Raw genomic sequence first — 17,804 nt, 5'->3', positions numbered from 1 at the left:
GACCTACCTGGCCAGTAGAGTGACACCCTCGTAGTGTCCTTCAGGACTGGTGAGCAGCTCCCAGCCTCCAAGTTTCTGAATGTAGGACACATAGTCCCCATACCCGGTACTTCGCATCAGCGTCTTCAGGGCCTCCACGGAGGAACTGCGGGGGGGGGGGGGGGGTGCAGAAAGCAGACAGGAAGCCATCCCCCACCATCTGGGCTCCTCTCCCATCTACGGGAGCCTCCCTTAGAACAGTGAACTGATAGAGGCGGGGCAGCCTGTAGAGACAGACCCAGGCTAACATTTTACAAATGAGAACCCAGGCCGAGAGAGATGCAGGTTTCCCGCGGTGCTACAGGAAGCCAGCAGAAGGGTAGAGAGTGGAGCGCAGGTGTACTTCTTATCCATTATACTGACTTTACTTTGGAACAGAATCTCTGTGTCAGGCCAGTGAGTCAGAAGGAGAGAGTCCTCTCTAAAAAGTCCAGTAAGACTTGTGGAAATGATGTGTGGGGAGCACATGCAGTGCCCTGCCCAGGAGGTGCAAGAAGGCTGTCCAGAACCAGCAGCCTGGGACCAGGCCAGGCAAGTGGCAGGGGGATACCTGGACACCCATGGGAGCTGAGCAGATGGGCCCTGGGGCACAGTGGCTAGAACTCTGGCCCAGAGGCCAAGGATACCTGACAGGGTCCATCCGTTCGGTTGCATGCTGCTGATCCTGAAAGTCAGTGTCCCCTTCAACCACGAGAAAGGAGATCTGGAACAACAGGGCCATACACAGGGAGGGGAAGAAGGTCTGCACCTCCGTCCGCCGACTCGGTTCCAGAAGGAGCTCCTGGATGGCCCTGGTGGCCTGCGGGTGGGGAGGAGAGCAGGGGCATTATCATTTTATATTCCAACTCTTGCGTCCTGTCATCATGAAATCCCTGCCCATAACCTATCACCATGAAGGGCTGGCCCCGAAAAGCCCATACTGCCAGGGCAGGTCAAGACTAAATTAGTGTGATCCAAGAAAATAAAGGGCAATTTCCAGAATGTTACTACTTTAAAGTGCTCTCATCATCGTGGTGGCTGTTTCATTCTCTTATCATCCTTGAGAGTTAAGGAGGGGTTGGGAGGGGTGTGTCTTACCTAAGCTCACCGGGGGAGAACAAGAAGCTAGTTTTTCTATCTCCCTACAAGGCAGAGGCAACTAGAAAACCCTCCCTCCAAGCACCCCCAAGACTCTGCCATTAAAATGTTCAACCAAACACGGATATGTAAAAGGGAGAGGCTCCAAGAGCTCAGGACAGCCTGGGACAGAGCACTGGGGTGTCCCCCCCCCAGCCCCCAGCCCCCTCTGGGGGCCCCTCCATACAATCAACGGAGAGATCTCTGTACTGTGGCTGGGCTCCTGGCCCTTTGATTTCTGGTATGGAGTCAGCTTCTGCAGCAGAAATTCCATGATGACTTCATAGCCTTTGGGGAACGATGCCAGGATTTCCCAGGGCTTGCAAACCCCTCTGTAGAGGCAGAACCCCACCAACATGGTCACTCTCCACAGATTCCCCCTGGAAGGGACTCTAGGCTCCTTTGCCCAGTGTTTCTAGCCCCCCTCTTTCTCCCTTCTTCTTCCTTTCCTCTGTCTTCATTTTCTTTTTCTCCTTTCACTCCTAATTTTCCTTCTTCTTCACCTCCACACCTCCCTGTTCTCTATCGTCTCACACATAGGTAAATCTGAAGATGTTCACTTGGCCTAGGAGCCTACAATGAGAAAGCATCTCAGGCCACACTTCGATGTTGCAGATCAGTCAGAAGAGCCCCCTGTGGTGTCCTCTCTATTGCCTTGTCCGAGCTTTTGTTACCTACTCAGTACTCATTAGACTTTAACAGGCAATCTTAATTTCCCAAAGATTATGAGTCTCTCAATTTCCTTAATTTCTTTGCAAAGAAATTATGTCCTTTCAGGGCTGCGCTCGCCAAGACAGAGCAAGCACATTGCATTTGATCTCTTCCTCCGATTAATGCTAAAAGTGCTGGTCAAGTCCGAAAGCAACTACTTGAAGATTTTGAAAATGATTCATAGCAAGGGGACTGGGTGATGAAAGCCACAATTTGAAAAGGAACCCTTACTGGATGAGTGTCCCAGATTTTTTTCTTTCTCTTTTATCTCCCAACTTTGACCAGAAGCTGGCTGCAGTGTTAAACTTTGCAGCAGGCACATGAAACAAAATCTCTGAGTAAAACCCTGTCATTCTGCAGAAGATCTGGTAAAATGGGAACCTAGGAGTTGTGACTCTATGAGAGGATGGGTGGAATCTTTCTTTCTTTGTCCCTGTCCTGGGGATGGTTCCAGATGCAGAGCTGTGTAGTGGAAATGGAGGTGGCCGCAGCAACAAAGGGGACTAATGACCTAAAGAGTATGTGTGTATGGCAGGGGATCCATATTTGCTCTCTCTCTTTTCTCATTTTACTGCCCTAAAGTGGACCCAGCTGTGCAGTTGTAGTTTTTTAAATGTTAATTTTTGAGAGAGAGAGAGAGAGAGACAGAGTGCAAGCAGAGTAGGGGCAAAGAGAGAGAGGGAGACACAGAATCCAAAGCAGGCTCCAGGCTCTGGGCTGTCAGCACAGAGCCTGATGTGGGGCTTGAACTCATGAACCACGACATCATCATCTGAGCCAAAGTCGGATGCTTAACCGACTGAGCCACTCAGGTGCCCCTATGCAGTTGTAGTAACACAAGCGGTAAAATTCTAAGAGAAAGCCCAACTTTCTAGACAGAGGACCTGGAAAATGCATTTCTGAAAGCCAGAAAATAGGAGAAGTCTCCAAGAGAAGAGAGAGAGAGAGAAATTCCTGTAAGTCCTGGGATCATTCCAGAGCTGCACGTATGGGACAGACCCAACAACCCCTGAGAAGCACATGCATAAGACAGACCCAAAGCAGTATAGCAAAGACTTTAAAAATATAACAGACACTGAAACTACGTCCAACAGAAGGTGAGACAGAACTTGCCGTCTAAACCATACACCAGACTGACTGCTTAAAAAAGAATCGACGTTCTCCAGGAAAATTTAACAAGACTAAGAGCCTCACAACATCATATTAAAAATGTCCAGACTACAATCCAAATTTACTTGACACACAAAGAAGCAGGATAATGTAATCAATTCTCAAGGGAAAAAAAAAAATCAGCAGAGGCCAATCCTGAGATCACCCAGATGCTGAAATTAGCAGTTGATAAAGACACTGTGTAAATTTCAGGTGTATAACATAATGGTTTGACCTACACATATTGTGAAATGATCACTGCAATAATTGTGGTTAGCATCCAGCACCTCACATAGATAAAATAAAAAGAGAAAGAAAAGAAAAAAAATTCCCCTTGTGATGAGAACTCAGGATTTACTCTTTTAATGACTTTCACCTATATTATATGGCAGTATTAGCTACAGTCATCATGTATATTGTTACATCCCTAGTATTTTTTTATCTTGTCACTGGAAGTGTATACCTTTTGGCCACCTTTCTCCAATCCCACCCTCACCCCACCGCCTCTGACAACCATCAATGTGATCTTTTTTTCTATGAGTTTGTTTGTTGTTTTTTAAGAGTCCACATATAAGTGAGTTCGTACACTATTTGTCTTTCTTTGTCTGACTTATTTCACTTAGCATAATGCCCTCAGAGTCCACTCTGCTGTCACAAATGACAGGATTTTCTCATTTTTTATGGCAAAAGAATATTCCATTGTATATAGATAGATAGATAGGTATGGTTGGATTTAAATCTACCATTTAATGATCTGTTTTCTGTTTGTCTCCTCTGTTTTTGTTCCAATGTTTTAGGATTTCAGTGGGTCTTAGGATTCTTTACATACCTAACTTTTCATAGTCTACATAGAGTTGATATTTTACAAAACTGTTTAAGTTTAGAAAAGGAAATTATAGGGCACTTGGGTGGCTCAGTCAGTTAAGCACCCAACTCTTGGTTTCAGTTCAGGTCATGATCTCACAGTTCATAAGTTCAAGCCCCACATTGGGCTTCATGCTGACAGTGCGGAGCCTGCTTGGGATTCTCTCTCTCCCCCTCTCTCTGCCCCTCCCCTGCTTGCACTCTCTGTCTCTCTCTCAAAATAAATAAACTTTTTAAAAAAATTATACAGGAAATTATAGTGTAGTAGATTCATACCATATAATATTATCCACTAAAAGTATGTTTACAAAAAGGTTTTAACTTAGGAAAATTCTATGATTAAGATGTTAAATGAAAAATACGCAAATTGCATGTACAATATGGGCTTGATAATCCGTTTTTAAAAACCATTTTTAAAATTTTTTTATTGAGAGGGCAGGGAGAGAGAGAGGGAGAGGGAGAGAGAAAGAGAGTCCCACAAGGGGCAGAGAGGAGAGAGAGAGAGAAGTGAGGCTCACCGGAAGAGGGCCTCAAGTTCACCTGAAGCAGAGCCTGAGCTCACCTGAGGAGGGACTCGAACTCACGAACCGTGAGATCAGGACCTGAGCCGAAGTCAGACACTTAACCAACTGAATCACCCAGGCGCCCTCTATAAACCATTTTTAAAAGGTAGACCAATTATAAATTATACTTAGGTGATAAAAGATGTATTTATTTTTTTTTTCTTTTTCAAAAAATTTTACAGGCTTTCAAATATGCCGCAAGAAGTCCATATGACTTTTACAATCACCCTGCTCCCAAATAAAATATATAAGGAACTGACTTGTATTGAAAACTGGGTACATTTTAAGAATAAGCAAATTAAAAGAGTGTTGGGGGCTTGTCCGGGCAATTGATAGGGTCACCTACCTCTGTGACCCGTCTTCCATGTTGAATAGTGTCAGGATAACCTCTTCTGTGTAGGTCTGAGCCAGCAGGTAGAGGATCTTCTTTATGGTCTCTTGGGCTGTGGTTTCAGTAATTCTGTTCATATTGTGGTAAATGTACTGGATGATTTCTGGCACCTGAAGTTGGAGGGGGCCAAGGAAGAGCAAGGTTCTTTCTGGACACTCAATGCCAGCTCATCGGGAAGCATGTAACTAAGCGCCCACGTAAAGTCTGTGGATGCACACAGATCTGAACCTGTCCCCAGCAGTCACTGTCCCGTTCTGGTTAGGCCACACCTGTGTGGCTGGGGGCTGTCCTGTCCCCATATGTTAAGAGGGGCAAAATGGAGAGCATCAGGCAAGGGTGACTCAAGTCATGTCTGGAAAGCATGTCATGAAGAATGAAGCAAGTGTCTGGGATGAGCAGCTCGGAGAAGGGAGGACGGGAGATATAAGGCCTATTGTAGCGGGAAGGGGAGGGCTCAGGTCTCACCAGGTCTCAAGTCTCAGGACTCAGCAGTGTGCCTAGTGGTGAACAGCATGGGCCCTGGAGTCACACTGCCTGAATTTGAGTCTCACTTCCTTACCTACCAGTTGCGTGACCTTGGGCAAGTTTTCATCCTCTCGATGCATTATTTCCTCATATAGAAAATGAGAACAACTTTACCCACCCCCATGGTTCTGAGCTAATATATCTACATTGGCTGGAACAGGTCTGTCACATAATAAGTGCTCAAGAAACTTCAGCAACTAAGGCTCATAGCCTTCTTGAGCCTTTTCCCCATTTCTAAAAAGAAAACCATTACTTCCTCGCAGACCTGTTGTAAGAATTCAACAAAATAACATGTGGATGAGGCTAGGACCACACATGGCACCTGGTTTTAGTAAAGTGTGAATATTAATTGATTTCCGCATAACTCCAAAAAGTAAGCTAGGGCCAGAGTCTGGAAACTATGGGGATGCAGATTTCAATCCACAAGGTGGAACTTTCTTATAATGAAAGATTCACAAATTAGAATGAGCTATGCTTTAAGGTAGTGAGCTTCCCAAAAGTGCTTTCAGCAGAGGCTGGCTGCTCAGGGGTGTTCTGGAAGGGGTTACAGGCATCGAGTGGGACGTTGCAGTGGCTGACCTCTGGGGTGGCATTCAGCTCGAAGAGCGTATTCCTAGTCTACTCTGAGGCATTCGGATGAGTGTTCAGGCCAGAGACAGTGGCAAGGGTAAGACTCAGGTTGCTAATTGGACCTATCATGGAGGTGTCATTAGCATCATAGAGGAGTGGGTTAGGCCATTAAAATGAGAGTGAATCTATCAATCCATGAGACCTTTAAAAATGGCATAACAAAAAGACAAAGATAAACTATGCTGTCTTAATTTTACTAAGAAACAATCCCACCTCTGACAAAAGAGTCTCTGTATTCCATTTCTGATTCAGGTCAGTGTCTCATAAATTCATATACATATAATATAGATATATGAGATCGATCGATCGATCAACAGACCTCTGTCTTCACCTTGTATTCTCCCACCTGAATGAAGATGAAGGTGCCCACAGACCTAACATACTGTCTGGAAGCAGGAGAGATAACTGAGTTCTCTTCTGGTCCTATGCCCCCACAAGTAGCCTCCTGCTACAACTTTATTCTTCCCTTTCTGGTAGAAGTGGAGACTGGGAGGTCACCTTTTCCAATGGAATGGCCTTCCACACAATTGCAAACAACTCCTCCTTTAACTTTTTCTCCTCTGGGCTAAAGGATTGCAATTCCTTGAACCCCAACCAGTAGCAAATCAAACAGAACAAGATCCAAAACAGAGTGGAAGAATCCTTAAGTTGACCTTGAACCATTAAGTCCCTCAGAGCTGGTACCTTCCCAATCTCTGGCATAGGGTGCTTCAGGATCATCTTTAACATCTTGGAAGCTGCACAGACATCATGCCTGCTGGCACTGGTCATGGCCTCCATTGGCACCATTATCACATCTGCTCTCTCTTCGGGGGTCAGGTATTTCCTGAAGAACTGAAGAGAGAACAACAGTTGTCTCTGCAATGTCAGCATCCCACTCTGGGAGTGTCCGAAGCCTCTGGACTCCAAAGAGACCAGTCAACCAGGGTCCAGTGGAGGCAGCCCCTGGCTACTATCTGGCTGTTCCATGGTGTGAGGCCAGGCTCCTGAGTGTCATTAGCTCTTAAGTCCTCAGGTAACAACAATGGTCCAGACAACATGATACTGAGAAAAATGCAATAAGGCATTTCTATTTTGAATTTGGAACATAATTAGGTGATTCCATTTGGAAATAAGTTCTGATGTTTAGTGAATTTGCAGCATTCCAAAGCAAGCAGTGACTGCCAGGGTCTAAAACAGATGTGCCTCCTGTCTCTAAATGTACACACCTCAGTGAAGCTCATGCACTCACACAAGAAAGAGAGTCTCAACTCTGTGCCTGGTTCTATGCTGGGAGCTGGGGAAGTCCACACACAAGGCACCCTCTGACTTTGCCCTCAAGGAACTTACTGTCAGGGCAGGGCAGGGAAATAGGCAGTCGTGGTGCCATGTGAGAAATGCCAGTGAGGGACACAGTGTGGACAAAGCTAGACTTGCAAGATTAGACAAGGCTTCCTGGAGGAAATACCTCCGAAATCCATACTTGGTGAAAGTGGGGGAAAGAGTTCCAGGCAGGGAACAGACTCTGCAAAGGCCTAGGGAGGAGTTTTGTGTGGTCACTGTGTCCTGCAAGGGACCTGGGCCAGGTGGGAAAGGGGAATCAAGACAAGATGAGGCAAGGGAGTCAGGCAGGAGCCAGATCGTGCAGGACCTCATTGGCTATATGAAGTCTGGCCTTTAGGATAAGAATAATGGAGAGTCAGTGCAAAGTCCAAAGAGGAATAATATGATGATATGTGCATTTTAGAACTAATTCTCTGATGACAGTACAGAAAATGGTGTGACAAGAAGCATGGTTGGAAACAAGGCAATCGACAGGAGGCTGCTGCAATAACCCAGGCAAGAGATTGATGGTGGAATAGCTGTGGTGGGGCCAGAGCAGAGTGGATGGATTCAAGAGCCACTCAGGACAAGGGTGGACAGACACGGGATTAAATTGGATGTGGAAAGTGAGGAAAAGAGGGAAGGACGACTCTTGGATTTCTGGCTGGCGTGTCTGAAGTAGATTAAGCTTGAGGACACCATTGTTAAGACAAGCAATACACCCTTGCTGATTGAATAGGGTTAAAGCTAGTCCACAAATAAAGGTACATGAACACAATCAGTGAGTGGAGGATAGGGTCGACTATGCCCCTATTTTAAAACTCTCTCAATAACCTCAAACTTCAATCAACTCAAGTGCAGCTAGGAGACTGGGCCTTACCCCTCCAGCATGCTGTCCATGAGACCTTGATTTGGGGGCAGTTCCCTGTGTGGGGGAGTACTCCTCTGTGACCCCAGCCAGGCTCTCTGTAATCTCTACTCGGCCATCTTTCTCCCCTGTGAACGATCCCCATCTGGGCATCCCATACACCCATGGAGAGCGAGGGTTACCATTGCGAGATTCTGTATGTTGGCAAACCATCCTCCGCGGAAATTCTTCTGCAAATCCTTCAGGATGATCTCTGTCTTCTGTTTCATACCTCCGATCCAAAAACAACAATTAAGGGGCAGGGCCTTCACTGGGAGAAAGGAACACACCCTCCCTCACTTCCCCTCCAAACCTCAGAGAAGATCAACAAGGTTCAACAGGTGGAGTAATGTTTGCCCAGCAGAATGGGGAGAGTTCCCTAGTGCCAGGTTGATGGGTGGAGGGAGATTGTAGTTGGCAAGGTGGTCTGGTCCCCTGGCCCCTGCTGTCCCCGTACCCATGCCACAGTGAGAACTGTTCCCACTCCCCACCCCCACAGCTAGCAAAACAGGAAGTACATCCTACTGAATCATAAAAAGCTAAGGTTTCTGAAACTCCCTCTAGGGCACATTTGCAAATTCCTCTAGCACCTCTGTAAGTGTGTGTGGCTGTCTGTATCTTTGGTTTTTCTGGGACAGAGAAGGTCTAGACCAAAGATTCCCAAGTTTGTTCCCTGAGAAACAATGCTCATTTCCTCAGTCCTACACCCAAGCAGTAGCGACGGGACGGCGGGAAGTTTTGGAGATGCAAGCTCTCATAAGCGGCTGCAAATCTAGGTCTCCCTTTTTGCCAGGGATTTCCTAGAATCTTTTATAACAGGACATTTCATCAGCAATGGGTTTGGAGCTCATTTAGATAAAGCAGATTTATTCCAGCACCCCTGCACGAGAGAACTGCCCTTTGGTGTGCCTGTCACAAGGCAGGCACTCAGTGACTGGTGCTTGTATGCTCCTGCTACTCAGCACGTCCCCCAACTGCAGCCACATGATGGTCCAGGCTCATATCACTTACTTCTATGAAGCACAAGGATTTTGAAAAAGTAATGCAATGCCTCCGATGCCTCTACGCTGATCTCATGGTTGGCGTTCATGCAGGAGAGGCCTAAAATGCCCATCATCTTCCCAGTCATCGAGAACTCCATCATGTTCTGCTGGGAAGAGGAAACCATTACCTCCTCACTGTCCCCAAAGGAGCTCCTCCCCACCATGACCATCATCCACCTCCAGCCTTCCCTTTCTTCCCACATCACTAAATTATTTGCTTGTGTGTGGCCTCTCACCCCACCAGTGCTATGTTCTGTCCTGGCGTGGGGAACCTTCCAAACTGACACCCAGGGAAATGGGACAGCCAGGCACCTGAAATACGTTAGCCGATGCAAAGCTGTGGACCCATCCCAGCTCTCTAGGACAAGTTGCCCCACCAAGACTGAGATGTGTCTGGCCAGTTAGTTAACTAGGCTGAGGGCAATATCGCATGGAAGCAGAAAAGGCACGAAGGCTAAATAAACAAATAAATAAGGTGCTCTGGTTAATCCTTGCAGAGCCTCAGGCTCAGTCAGGCACCCCAGAGAGGCAAGGCCCATCGGGTCAGCCTTTCCTGCCACCCCAGGCACTCACCGACAGTCTAGGGAAATTGCAAATAAATCTCAGCATCCGGGAAATGGTGCCCAAGGCCCGGACCTGTTGATGCACTTTCTCTGACAGTGTTAGCCAAGGCAAGATGATCTGGAAAGGCAGCATAGAGACACCAACAATGCCTTCGATGGGAAACATCCCTCCCTCCTTGTTTTGAGTCTACATCTCTAACTGCCGAAAAGACAAACAGCTGCTCGCTCTGGCAGCGCATATACCAAAAAGACAAACGGGAGGGAGTTGCAGCAGGTGACAGCTCCATGAACTTGGCAAAGCAAGGATGTGTTTGGCCCTTCACCTATTACCTTCTGAGACTCTTCCTATAGAAACGGTTAAAGACAGTGATGCACTTGGAGGAGGAATTGCAAAGCAGAAGAGCTGGGAGGGACGAGATGCCGTGGAGAGCAGGGGTTCTGTTCACATCATAAATGCACAAACTCTTCCCCGCTAAGACCAGGCCAAGGTGGAAATAGTCTCCGAGAGATGAGATTTGGAAGCATTAACTTCTATTACTAGTAGTAATACTCCTAGTGACCAAACATATAAGTTGTCTGTGTATAATAATTCACTTTATCCTCCCAACAACCCTATGAGACAGGTTGAGACACCATCAGGTGGGAGAGACCTGTGTCCTGTTTGGCACAAACCTTTAGAAAAGTGTGTCCTGCTTGCATAGGAGCTGGACAGATGCCCTTCAGGGTGGCCTTTCTGCCAGAACATTAAATCCTATCGTGAACATTCGGAGGCAAAAAACGAATAAAAATAAAAACGAATGAACCACTACCCATACGTACCTGACACCCAATCCAAATATTAATTCAGAAGTGATCACAGGCAAAAATCTAAAACCTACAACTATAAACTTCTAGGAGGAAAATAGGAGAAAATATTTGAGATCTTAGGTTAAGCAAACAATTCTTAGGTAAGACAATAAAAGTATAACCATAAGAGAAAAACTTAATATTTCGGCTTCATCAAAATGCATACCTACTTTTCGAAAGACCCTGTTAAGAGAATAAAAGACAAGCCACAGATGGGAGAAAACATCTGCAATTCACATATCTGACAAAAGCCTTATATCCAGAATAAAGAACTCTCAAAATCAAAAATAAGATAATAAACCAATTTTTTATTTTGTAATGTTTATTTATTTTTGAGAGAGAGAGAGCAAGCTGGGAAGGGGCAGAGAAAGAAGGAGAGAGAGATCCCAAGCAGGCTCTGCTCTGTCAGCTCAAAGCCTGACACAGGGCTCAAACCCATGAACTGTGAGATCATGACCTGACCTGAGTCAAAGCCACAAGTCAGATGCTTAGCCAACTGAGCCACCCAGGTGCCCCAATAATACCCCAATTCTTAAAAGTGGGCAAAAGATATGAATAGACACTTCACCAAAGCAGATATACAGAGAAAAAATAAACCCATGCAAGGTGCTCGACAAAACCACAAGGAGATACCACTACGCACCCATAAGAATGACCATCTTTAATAAAACACACTAACAACACCACGTGCTGGCAGGGACGCAGGCTGGCTACAGTTCTGGTACATTGTGGATGGGATCACAAAATTATACAGCTACTCTGGCAAATACTCTGCAAGTTCCCTATAACAGTAAAATATGCACATACAATTCAGCAATCCCGCTCCTAGGTATCTGCCCAGGTGAAATAAAGAATCTATGTATGTACCCATTTGCAACTACGTGGATGGAACTGGAGGGTATTATGCTAAGCGAAATTAGTCAGAGAAAGACAAATATGATATGACTTCACTCATATGAGGACTTGAAGACACAGAACAGATGAACATAAGGAAAGCAAAAATAATATAAAAACAGGGAGGGGGACAAAACATAAGAGACTCTTAAATATGGAGAACAAACAGAGGTTTACTGGAAGGGTTGTGGGAGGTAAACAGAGGGGTTAAATGGGTAAGGGGCATTAAGGAATCTACGCCTGAAATCACCATTGCACTATATGTGAACTAATTTGGATGTAAATAAAAATAAAATAAAATAAAATAAAATAAAATAAAATAAATAAAATAAATAAAAATGTATTAAAATCTTCTAAAATATGAACAGTAAAAAAAAAATCTATGTATGTACAAAAGCCTGAATGCACATATTTACTGCAGCTTTATTCATAATCACCCCAAACTGGAAACAAGCCAAATGTTCCTCAACTAGAGAAGGGGTACACAGCTGTGATCCATCGGGACAATGACAAAATAGAAAGGAATGGATTAGTGACATATATAACAACATGGGTGAGTCTCAGATACACTGTGCTATATGAAAGAAGACAGACATAAGAGGCTATATGATTCTGTTTATATGACATTTTGGAAAAGGCAAAACAATAGGGACAGAAAACAGATCATCTATTGCCAGGTGGGCACAGGGGTTGACTACAGAGTCATGGGGGGATTTTTGGTGTTGGTAGATCTACTCGGTAGCTTGATTATCGTTGTGGTTACGTGACTGCGTTTGTCAAAACCCGTAGAACTATATGCACTAGGAAGGGTGCGTTATACTATATGTAAATTATACCTTAACAAAAATATGAAAAATAAAACAAAGACAAAAAGAGAGAGGAGCCCTTTGGAAAACTAAATAGGCCTTAAATTTTTTTTTTTTTTTCAAAATTAAAACTCTTTCTGATCCTGCTGTGCAAAGTCAAACATGAAATAAGTGAAGTGTCATGCAATCATATAACTTTGTAGGAAAAATGTCTAAAATAGCCACACTTGATTTTTTTGTTTTCAGAATTACCTCGAAGTAGCAAATATAATCCAAATGTTGTTGCATATAATAACATCTATTTTTCTCATTTAAATTTCATTTATCAAGATAAATCAATAAATGAAATTTTGGAAACTACATCAAGCAGTGCCTTTGGGGGGGCACCATTTATCTTTGGATAATGAGGACCCCAGTAATGGATTTCCTGAGGACTCCACCCTGATGGAGAACCAAAGTTCAGCATCTCCATTCCCCATAAACTCAAATTATAACAGTGCATTTACTAGTTCGCTTACAGTGAAGGTACCCACAAAGCACAGAAACGCATCTCAACAAACGTACCAGAAAGGATACATTTCAAAAAAATCACGTCACTAATCCCAATATGGATATGTTTCCTCTCTAGACACAGCCCTCATCAAAGTTGTTTTTATTATTTCTTATAATGTTTATTTATTCTTGAGAGAGAGCGAGAGACAGAGTGAGCACGAGCAGGTGGAGGGGCAGAGAGAGAGGGAGACACAGAATCCGAAGCAGGCTCCATCCAGGCTCTGAGCTGTCAGCACAGAGTCCGACGTGGGATTCGAACTCATGAGCTGTGAGTTAGATTATGTTAGATTATTAGGTTAGATCATGACCTAAGACAAAGTCAGACACTTAACCGATTGAGCCCTCCAAGCACCCACAAAAAAGTTTTTTAAAGATATCCAGGCGATCCTGTCTCTGCATTTGTAGTCACACATAATGTTTTATCCAAAATTATATTATCCTCATTAATTACCATCTTGTTGATGAAAGTAGGTTTCATGTGACTCTGGGCTACTTCCCCAATTCAAATTCAACCCCTAGAGATGACAACGTATCATAACTAAGAATATTTGAAAGGCTCTAAAGACAGTGAGAAGGAGACAGGAAGTGGTCTCCAAGTCATTGTGATTGCTCTCTGAGGCTTGAGAACTGATGGCCTCTGTGCTGAAAAGACCCCCAGACTATCCCCATACTCCTTATCTTTCCTCCCAAAGATCAGACTTAAAATAGGGCTTCCGTTTCCCCGATTTCTCCAGCCACTTACCTCCAGGAAGTTCTGCAGCAGGGACATGTCGGGGTCCATATCTTCCATTACAAGAGCTTGTAACATGTCATCTAAGGCCTGGACCGTCTGACAAGTGAGGAAGCATGGAGCGTAGGTGGACTGACAGCCGCTGTGCTAGCTTGGCTCCCTGGGGCACTCCCCCCTGTCCCTCAGATCCCACCTCAGGAGGAAAGAAAGTGGGGGCCGGGCTAGCCCTGCTGCCACACTCCCATCTTCCCAAGTGCGGACCTTTCTTGACCTCACTGAAGGCTGGGCCAAGGCCAGCCCAAATTGTAAACCAAGTAGTAAAATGTAGGCATTGGGCAGTTCTCCCCAACAAATATAGCCCCCATGATATTCTCACCATTAGAGATTCATTCTGGTAGATTAAGGAAAGTTCTATTTTTAAAACTGAAAACTCTTGAGAAGATTTGGCAGTCCATTGGCCGGTTAAGTTATTCCATAAAATTTATGGGTTTTATCATTAGACTGTCTCTTCCTAGAGAAATAGGAGACTTAGCGAGAGAGGACACAGGTAGTGTGGCAGCATGGGCCAGTCCTCGGGGAGACAGGTGATGATGAGGCAGAGGGGTTACTTCGAGCAGCACGAGCGCCATGGAGCTATGAGCTCCTGAAGGTCAGAGAGGAGGGGAAGAGGGTCTAGGAGCTAAGAGGACCCAGGAAGCCTCTGAAGATAAATCCTCTCCTGTGGAGACCTCCACCAGGAGGCGATGGTGGGGATTACCTGGAGGTAGAGACTAGCACTCTCTTTTCTGTCTAGACTAGGCATGATGAGCGGCAGAGAGAATATGCTAGAGAGGCCAGCATTCACCAGATCCAGTTTCTGGGATAAGTAGAATGGTGGATTCACCTGGCTGGGGTGAGAGGGGAGGAATGACAAGAGAGCTTTGGAGGATATCAGTGGCAGGGTGGGATATGTTTCTAGGACCCTGGGGCAGAACCTTCTCTGCTCTCCCTTCTGAGGCACAGCAAACAGTAAGGACCTGGGCTCCCAAACACCTTCCAATGACCTACTTGCCAGGAAAAGAGGTCCTGGCCTCTTGGGGAGCCTTCCCTACACTGGATGTCCTAATAGGCTTCTGATAGTGAAACTGGGGGTACGTCCACCACCCCAGGATGCTGGTAGATGAGGCAGCAATCATGGGGCCCTGCCACCCACAGCGCAAAACTCAAGTCCCCAAACCTTGCCCTTCCTCCCAACCCCAATGTTCACAGCATCAAAGTCCCAGGGGCTCAGAAGAGGTAACAGCAAGGAAGGAACCTCAGGGCCACGATGCAGAGCATGGCTCGCTGATGCACACTGCTGACCAAGACCTCGGTGGATTCCTCGAGGATTAATACCTAGAAGGGCCAGGAAGAAACAAGAATCTCTCTGAGAGAGAGATGCCAGCCCTTGGCTCTGGGACTTGGTCATCCTCATCCCTGGATGACCAACTCCCAGAAGAGCTTGGGTCTCTCTCACCTCAATTTTCTTGGCCAGAATGGTTTTGGGAAAGTAATCATTCATATTGCCATTTGCCTGGGCCTGAACGGTGGCACTCAAGGTTTCCACAGCCCTCAGGAACTTCAGTTTTTCCGACTCTGACTAGGGAAAAAAACCACAGAAATTTCTTGCCTGTGAACCAGGCCTCAGCCCTTCACTTCTCCTACAGGCTGCACCCAAAACCTGTACCCCCAGACCCTGCCCCACACACCCAGCCCAGACCTCAGAGCAACCAGGATGGATAGCTCACTTGATTTCCTCAACACAGTTCCCCCATCCCCTAGACTGACACTCATCAATGTCCCGGTCCCCTCACAGCCCTCTGGGGACAGTGGAGCTAGGGGTCCCCATGGAAGATTCTTTCAGGTCAGATTGTCCAGGTCAGAAGGCAAAAATGGGCCGGATTTCAGGTGCTTTTCAAACAAGGGCTAGTATCCAAAACCCAAGGAAACGTGAGTTCTCATTTTTTTCTACTTTCTCCTCAGCTCTCAAAAGGTCCAGTCAATTTCCTTACCGGTTGTCCTTCTTCTAGAAATTCCTGAATGAACTCACAAGCTTCTCTTTCTGACTGGCGCAATCCTGCAAAGGGATGTGGTTGGGAGGAGGCTGGCTGGTTATCTCAGATGGAACAAGAAAGCAGGGCCATCCTATCCCCTTATCCTCTGCCAAGAAGGTTCAAAACCATCAGGGCCTGGGCGGGGTATCTCAGCTCCAAGAACCAGCTTCTCCAGATCTAGGGCCTGGTGTGGATCTCTGAAGACTAAGTGGAAAAGCAATCATGTGGGGAATCAGGTAAGACTCCTGGCTTCTCACAGAGGCAGGTCTGACAATGGACAGGTGTCTGCATCACGAATGGCCAGATATAGAAGGGTAATTATAAAGAGAGGGATTTTTAAGTCACCCCCAGTGGCCACGAATTACTGGAGCTCTCCTAGACAGGCTTTGAAATCCTGTGAATGGACTTGAAATCTCAAATGAGCCTTGGAACCTCCCTTGTCAATTGGGCTGGTAGAGCCCTCTGGGAAAGCCTCCCCGAGTAGGGCCCCAGAGGCTGGGGGGGAGGGGGGGGCAACCCTAAGAATGCAGACTGAGCACCCCCAGGGTGTCAGGAGGGGTGAATCAAGAGGCTGGAGATGGTAGCAGTTCTAGAGCGAGAAGCAACAGAAGCAACCAGACCTGGGTTCAGGCCAAGTCACATTGCCCAGCCAGCAGAGCGCACTGAGGGTGGGGCTTAAAGCCATAGCACAGCAGTCAAACCCCAAACTGCCTGAGTTCAAAGCTCAGCTCTTCTACTTTATTGGCTCCGTGAGCTTCCGCAAAGCAAACTCTCTCGACTTGTATGTCCCCATCCATACGATGGCAAAGATGATGGTTAACTCTTACCATTGTAAGGCTTAAATGGATGAATGCATGTAAAGAGCAAATTGAATGTCCCCAGCTTCAGTTCTGTCATCTTCACATGGGGATGATAATCACGGTATGTGTTATTGTGATGAGGTCTGAATTCATTCATTCATGTAAAATATTAGGAGAATCCCTGGCACATAGCAGGGAAATCAATGAATTCATTCTTTGGCATCTGTTTGTTGAGCATCTTCTAGGGAAAAGGCCCTCTTCTAAGTAGAGCTTACAGGCCAAATGGCTCCTTCACGGAAACTCTGGTTACTATTGTTTTAAAGGTATTCTTTTTTGTATTTGCTCATATAGGTTTGTATACATACATGGAGGTCAGAGAAAAGCTCACTGACTCAATTTGAGCAGTCTTGAAGGGCCGGTCCTTTACGTGAGGACCAAACCATACAGACATCTAGGGAAAGAGCATTCTAGGCCCAAGGAACAGCAAATGCAAAGGCCCAGGGGCAGGATCATGCCTGGAATGCTCATGGAAAGCAAGGACCATGTGCCTGGAGTGGAGGGAGCAAGGAGAATGGTAGGTGACAGAAGCGGAGTGGTAATGGGACACGTCACAAGGGCCTTTCAAGGCCTATGGAAAGGGCTACTGTAAGGACTCGGGCTTTGGCCCTGAATGGGATGGAAGCCCTGGATAGGCTTTGAGTAAAAGAGTGGTATGGTCTGACTTTTGTTTAACAAGATCAGTCTGGCTGTTCAGCTGAGACAGGCATAGAGACGCACACGGCAGGGGGGCATGGGAGTTGGCTCCCTGAACAGCTGTGAGCTGGGTGAGCTTTAATTCAAAGCCCCAGCGTCCTGTTCCCCGCCTGGCTCCAGGCTCCTCACGGAGGCAGTTCTGAAGACGGACACGAGCCCAGAGCTGTGAAGGAGGCAGCCGGAAGTGGGTAGGCTCGTGCCCACCAGGTGACATCTCGAGCAAAGGCTGGGCCTATCACCTTCACCTCTGGAACTACAATGAGTTGAAACGCAGCCCGGTCCGGGGCCAACTGCTCACCCGTTAAGTCAGGATTCCAAGAGACTTGGTGAGTTGATCGCGACAAGGTGACTCTGCCTAATTGGTGCTTGTGAGGATATGGATTCATCTGCATCCTTGGGGTAGCAGCCTGCAGCCTGTGAGGACTGTAGCCAGGTCAGGCGTTAGATGCTCCTTCCTAGGGATACAGCTTCTCCACCGAGGGGTGAAGCTGTGCGAGGCAGGACATTTACAAGAAAAGAACTGGCTGAGCAATGCCAGTGCCAGCTTC

At 46.2% G+C, this 17,804-nt stretch overlaps 1 protein-coding gene across 1 annotated transcript in view; it reads right to left on the bottom strand.

Annotated features, from left to right (window-relative positions):
• LOC125155058 (maestro heat-like repeat-containing protein family member 7) overlaps positions 1 to 17,648 on the bottom strand; it is a 30,290-nt gene extending 12,642 nt beyond the window's left edge. The window contains exons 1-14 of the mRNA XM_047839859.1: positions 17,555 to 17,648; positions 15,662 to 15,726; positions 15,127 to 15,249; positions 14,926 to 15,005; positions 14,389 to 14,518; positions 13,644 to 13,730; positions 9,814 to 9,921; positions 9,209 to 9,344; positions 8,341 to 8,429; positions 6,673 to 6,822; positions 4,789 to 4,943; positions 1,343 to 1,487; positions 666 to 838; positions 8 to 145 (exon numbers count right to left, since the gene is read on the bottom strand). Of these exons, the coding sequence (XP_047695815.1) occupies positions 8 to 145; positions 666 to 838; positions 1,343 to 1,487; positions 4,789 to 4,943; positions 6,673 to 6,822; positions 8,341 to 8,429; positions 9,209 to 9,344; positions 9,814 to 9,921; positions 13,644 to 13,730; positions 14,389 to 14,518; positions 14,926 to 15,005; positions 15,127 to 15,249; positions 15,662 to 15,726; positions 17,555 to 17,648 (1,673 nt within the window). The remainder of the gene's footprint in view (positions 1 to 7; positions 146 to 665; positions 839 to 1,342; positions 1,488 to 4,788; positions 4,944 to 6,672; positions 6,823 to 8,340; positions 8,430 to 9,208; positions 9,345 to 9,813; positions 9,922 to 13,643; positions 13,731 to 14,388; positions 14,519 to 14,925; positions 15,006 to 15,126; positions 15,250 to 15,661; positions 15,727 to 17,554) is intronic.
• Positions 17,649 to 17,804: the final 156 nt, after the last annotated feature.

Source organism: Prionailurus viverrinus, chromosome F1 (assembly GCF_022837055.1).
Source record: "Prionailurus viverrinus isolate Anna chromosome F1, UM_Priviv_1.0, whole genome shotgun sequence".
In the NCBI taxonomy this organism is placed as follows: Eukaryota; Metazoa; Chordata; class Mammalia; order Carnivora; family Felidae; genus Prionailurus; species Prionailurus viverrinus.
The sequence above is the reverse complement of the archived record's forward strand: the minus strand, read 5'-3'. Positions and strand labels throughout refer to the sequence as shown.